Consider the following 6,000-nt stretch of genomic DNA (forward strand, 5'->3'; position numbering starts at 1 on the left):
GGCGGACTGCGTCTGAGGCGGGGCCCCAAAGCGGGAACCCCGGACCCAGCCTGTGGGCCGCAAGCTGCGAGGGGCGCCTGGGCCCCACGAAAACGGAAATGAGCGCCCCGAGAACCCACAGGAGGCCGCGGCCGAAACCCGGCCCGGTCTCATTCAAGCCGCCTTCCCTTCCCCCTTCTCCAACCCCATGCGGTCCGGGCTCTTGGCCGCCGCGCCTCCTCAGTCCACCCTCCACCTCGGTTCTCCGTGCAGCAGGCTTAGCCTCTGGGACGTCGGAGCGCCGAGATGTAAGGCGGAGCAGTGCCCTTACCTGAGCTCCCCGGGGTTGAATCGCTCACCGTCTCCCCCGTCCCCACCACGCTCCGCCATTACAGAGGGCCGCTTTCATCCACCCGCCGACTGGGCGTCCCCTATTGGTCGGGTGGATCGTCAATCCCGTGAGAGAAAGGCGGAGATAGCGGAGACTTGTGAGGTGATTTGTCAAACTCTCCATCAATCGCCGAGCTGAGGGTGGTGTCTGCCTTATTATTGGTGAAAGGGCCCGCCGACTTTAAAAGCGGTATGGAGACAGTCAGTTGATTGGTCGCTCAGAGGCTTTATGGGAAAACGAGACACTAGCAACGAGGAGCCGCCGGCGCCCTCTCGAGGTTAGCGAAACTAGGTCCTCCCACGTACGGCTAGGCCTGCGGTAGCCACGTGTCTGTCGGCTTCCAGGAAAGCCAATTGTGGGGCCATATTGTCCTCGTACCGGTCATATTGGCTCGGGCCTTGACCATTTCTATTGAGTGAGCCAATGAAAAATCGACCTGGGTCGCCGGTAAACCAATCACAGAGTTGTTGTAGAAACGAGCTATTTCCCAGATTTTTAGAATCTAGAGTCCTAAGGGGCCACCAGTTTATACCCGTGTTATTAAATGATACATTACTAACCACAAGAATACCTGTTAAACTGTATTCAATAATTAGTTGCAGGCTGATGAGTGTTACAAATTGCTCTATTAAGTTGGGGGAAGGAAACGTCTTGGCAATTTATAATTTAAACCATACGTCCTTCAATTTTAAAGTATACTTGTGTAAAATTAGCATACCCTAATACTTCCCTGGTGGCTCAGAAGGTAAAGCATCTGTCTGCAATGCAGGAGACCCAGGTTCGATCCCTGGGTTGGGAAGATCCCCTGGAGAAGGAAATGGCAGCCCACTCCAGTATTCTTGCCTGGAAAATCCCATGGACGGCAGAGCCTGGTAGGCTACTGTCAATGGGGTCTCAAAGAGTCGGACACAACTGAGAGACTTCACTTTCACTTTAAATACCCGAGGAGTTCTGAATATTTATTAAACTTTTTATTAAAAACAAAAACCTTCGGATACTGGGGTTTCAAAGGCACGATGAAGAGGAATTCCACCATTCAGATAAAATCAGATCAGATCAGTCACTCAGTCGTGTCCAACTCTTTGCGACCCCATGAATCCCAGCACACCAGGCCTCCCTGTCCATCACCAACTCCCGGAATTAACTCAGACTCATGTCCATCCAGTCAGTGATGCCATCCAGCCATCTCATCCTCTGTTGTCCCCTTCTCCTCTTGCCCCCAATCCCTCCCAGCATCAGAGTCTTTTCAAATGAGTCAACTCTTCGCATGAGGGGGCCAAAGCACTGGAGTTTCAGCTTTACCATCATTCCTTCCAAAGAAATCCCAGGGCTGATCTCCTTCAGGATGAACCGGTTGGATCTCCTTGCAGTCCAAGGGATTCTCAAGAGTCTTCTCCAACACTACAGTTCAAAAGCATCAATTCTTCGGCGCTCAGCCTTCTTCACAGTCCAACTCTCACATCCATACATGACCACAGGAAAAACCATAGCCTTGACTAGACGAACCTTTGTTGGCAAAGTAATGTCTCTGCTTTTGAATATGCTATCTAGGTTGGTGATAACTTTCCTTCCAAGGAGTAATTAATTTCTTTTAATTTTAATTTCATGGCTGCAGTCACCATCTGCAGTGATTTTGGAGCCCAGAAAAATAAAGGCTGACACTGTTTCCACTGTTTCCCCATCTATTTCCCATGAAGTGATGGGACCGGATGCCATGATCTTTGTTTTCTGAATGTTGAGTTTTAAGCCAACTTTTTCACTCTCCTCTTTCACTTTCATCAAGAGGCTTTTTAGTTCCTCTTCACTTTCTGCCATAAGGGTGGTGTCATCTGCATATCTGAGATTATTGATATTTCTCCTGGCAATCTTGATTCCAGCTTGTGTTTCTTCCAGTCCAGCGTTTCTCATGATGTACTCTGCATATAAGTTAAATAAACAGGGTGACAATATACAGCCTTGACGTACTCCTTTTCCTATTTGGAACCAGTCTGTTGTTCCATGGAAGTCAAGAAACATCTGAAGTAACAGGCAAATTTGGCCTTGGAATATGGAATGAAGCAGGGCAAAGACAAATAGAGTTTTGCCAAGAATATGTACTGGTCATAACAAACACCCTCTTCCAACAACACAAGAGAAGACTCTACACATGGACATCACCATATGGTCAACACCAAAATCAGATTGATTATATTCTTTGCACCCAAAGATGGAGAAGCTCTATACAGTCAGCAAAAACAAGACCAGGAGCTGACTGTGGCTCAGACCATGAACTCCTTATTGGCAAATTCAGACTTAAATTGAAGAAAGTAGGGAAAACCACTAGACCATTCAGGTATGACCTAAATCAAATCCCTTATGATTATACAGTGGAAGTGAGAAATAGATTTAAGGGCCTAGATCTGATAGATAGAGTGCCTGATGAACTATGGAATGAGGTTCGTGACATTGTACAGGAGACAGGGATCAAGACCATCCCCATGGAAAAGAAATGCAAAAAGCAAAATGGCTGTCTGGGGAGGCCTTACAAATAGCTGTGAAAAGAAGAGAAGCGAAAAGCAAAGGAGAAAAGGAAAGATATAAACATCTGAATGCAAAGTTCCAAAGAATAGCAAGAAGAGATAAGAAAGCCTTCTTCAGCGATCAATGCAAAGAAATAGAGGAAAACAACAGAATGGGAAAGACTAGAGATCTCTTCAAGAAAATCAGAGCTACCAAAGGAACATTTCATGCAAAGATGAGCTCGATAAAGGACAGAAAGGGTATGGACCTAACAGAAGCAGAAGATATTAAGAAGAGATGGCAAGAATACACAGAAGAACTGTACAAAAAAGGTCTTCACGACCAAGATAATCACGATGGAGTGATCACTGACCTAGAGCCAGACATCCTGGAATGGGAAGTCAAGTGGGCCTTAGAAAGCATCACTATGAGCAAAGCTAGTGGAGGTGATGGAATTCCAGTTGAGCTATTCCAAATCCTGAAAGATGATGCTGTGAAAGTGCTGCACTCAATATGCCAGCAAATTTGGAAAACTCAGCAGTGGCCACAGGACTGGAAAAGGTCAGTTTTCATTCCAATCCCAAAGAAAGGCAATGCCAAAGAATGCTCAAACTACTGCACAATAGCACTCATCTCACATGCTAGTAAAGTAATGCTGAAAATTCTCCAAGCCAGACTTCAGCAATATGTGAACTGTGAACTTCCTGATATTCAAGCTGGTTTTAGAAAAGGCAGAGGAACCAGAGATCAAATCACCAACATCCACTGGATCATGGAAAAAGTAAGAGAGTTCCAGAAAAACATCTATTTCTGCTTTATTGACTATGCCAAAGCCTTTGACTGTGTAGATCACAATAAACTGTGGAAAATTCTTCAAGAGATGGGAATACCAGACCACCTGACCTGCCTCTTGAGAAATTTGTATGCAGGTCAGGAAGCAACAGTTAGAACTGGACATGGAACAACAGACTAGTTCCAAATTCCACCATTAAGGACCTCAAAATATTAAGCTAATGATAGAGATTTTTTTACTCAGACCTAGGGACTGAGTTCCCTAGGTTCCAAATAGGAAAAGGAGTACGTCAAGGCTGTATATTGTCACCCTGCTTATTTAACTTATATGCAGAGTACATCATGAGAAACGCTGGACTGGAAGAAGCACAAGCTGGAATCAAGATTGCCGGGAGAAATATCAATCACCTCAGAAATGCAGATGACACCACCCTTATGGCAGAAAGTGAACAGGAACTAAAAAGACTCTTGATGAAAATGAAAGAGGAGAGTGAAAAAGTTGGCTTAAAACTCAACATTCAGAAAACGAAGATCATGGCATCTGGTCCCAACACTTCATGGGAAATAGATGGGGAAACTGTGGAAACAGTGTCAGCCTTTATTGTTCTGGGCTCCAAAATCACTGCAGATGGTGACTGCAGCCATAAAATCAAAAGACACTTACTCCTTGGAAGGAAAGTTATGTCCAACCTAGATAGCATATTGAAAAGCAGAGACATTACTTTGCTAACAAAGGTCCATCTGGTCAAGGCTATGGTTTTTCCTGTGGTCATGTATGGATGTGAGAGTTAAACTATGAAGAAAGCTGAGTGCCGAAGAATTGATGCTTTTGAACTGTGGTGTTGGAGAAGACTCTTGAGAGTCCCTTGGACTGCAAGGAGATCCAACCAGTTCATCCTAAAGGAGATCAGCCCTGGGATTTCTTTGGAAGGAATGATGGTAAAGCTGAAACTCCAGTGCTTTGGCCCCCTCATGCGAAGAGTTGACTCATTCGAAAAGACTCTGATGCTGGGAGGGATTGGGGGCAGAAGGAGAAGGGGACGACAGAGGATGAGATGGCTGGAGGCATCACTGACTCAGTGGACATGAGTCTGCGTGAACTCCGGGAGTTGGTGATGGACAGGGAGGCCTGGCGTGCTGCGATTCATGGGGTAGCAAGGAGTTGGACACAACTGAGCGACTTCATTTTCACTTTTCACTTTCATGCATTGGAGAAGGAAATGGCAACCCACTCCAGTGTTCTTGCCTGGAGAATCCCAGGGATGGGGGAGCCTGGTGGGCTGCCGTCTATGGGGTCGCACAGAGTTGAACACGACTGAAGCGACTTAGCAGCAGCAGCAGCAGGGGCTTTCCAGTGGCACAGTGGTAAAGAATCTTCCTGGCAATGCAGGAGATCAAGATACATGGGTTCAATCCCTGAGTCAGGAAGATACCCTGGAGTAGGAAATGGAACCCACTCCAGTATTCTTGCCTGGAAAGTTCCATGGACAGAGGAGCCTCGAGGGCTACAGTCCATGGGGTGGCAAAAGAGTGAGACAGGACTTAGCGACTAAACAACAAACCACCTATACCAATCACTGTCCTAATTACTTTCCAGGTACTATCTGTTTTAGGCCTCCTAAAAAGGCCTTTAGGATTTGAGTACTATGAACAGCCACAGTTTATAGATGAGACTGAGACACAGAGAAGTTAAGTAACTTGTCAGAGTTTACACAGCTAATAAATGGCAGAACCTGGCCGTAAACCTGAGATAGTACGGCAGCAAAGCCTCACTGCTAAACACCGTGATCCAAGAAAAACTGAAAACATATATGTACACAAAAACCTGTACACAAATATTCATAGCAGCATAATTCATAATAGCCAATATGTCTGAACAACTGATGAATTGATTTAAAGACATGGTATATCTATACAAGAGACAGACATGGTATATCTATATTTGGAGAAGGAAATGGTAACCCACTCCAGTACTCTTGCCTGGAAAATTCCATGGACTGAGGAGCCTGGTAGGCTACAGTCCATGGGGTTGCAAAGAGTTGGACACGACTGACTGACTTCACTTTCTTTCATATCTATACAAAGGAATATTATTAAGTCACGAAAAGAATTAAGTACCAAAACATGCTACAACATGGATGAACCCTGAAAACATTATGCTAGGTGAAAGAAGCCAGACACCAAAGGCTGCATGGTATATGATTCCATTTGATGAAATATCCAGAATAGGCAAATCCATAGAGACAGAAAGTAGGTTTTCAGGAGGAAGGAGTGACTGCTAATGAGTACAGGATTTCTTTTTGGATGATGAAAATGTTCTGAAATTACATAGTGGTGAT

At 45.2% G+C, this 6,000-nt stretch overlaps 1 protein-coding gene across 14 annotated transcripts in view; it reads right to left on the reverse strand.

The window, feature by feature from the left end:
* The window catches only part of TCERG1 (transcription elongation regulator 1), a 51,830-nt gene extending 51,413 nt beyond the window's left edge, over nucleotides 1-417 (reverse strand). For 6 of the 14 annotated variants that reach the window (XM_027546075.1, XM_027546072.1, XM_027546077.1 and 3 more), the window contains exon 1: nucleotides 311-416. In XM_027546075.1, the coding sequence (XP_027401876.1) occupies nucleotides 311-369 (59 nt within the window). In that variant the 5' untranslated portion in view covers nucleotides 370-416. Of the gene's footprint in view, nucleotides 1-310 lie in introns of all 14 variants that reach the window. The other 8 variants (XR_003511790.1, XM_027546069.1, XM_027546066.1 and 5 more) reach the window with 5 other exon arrangements.
* Between the last annotated feature and the right edge of the window lie 5,583 nt (nucleotides 418-6,000).

The sequence above is a fragment of the Bos indicus x Bos taurus genome, chromosome 7, assembly GCF_003369695.1.
Source record: "Bos indicus x Bos taurus breed Angus x Brahman F1 hybrid chromosome 7, Bos_hybrid_MaternalHap_v2.0, whole genome shotgun sequence".
Classification (NCBI taxonomy): Eukaryota; Metazoa; Chordata; class Mammalia; order Artiodactyla; family Bovidae; genus Bos; species Bos indicus x Bos taurus.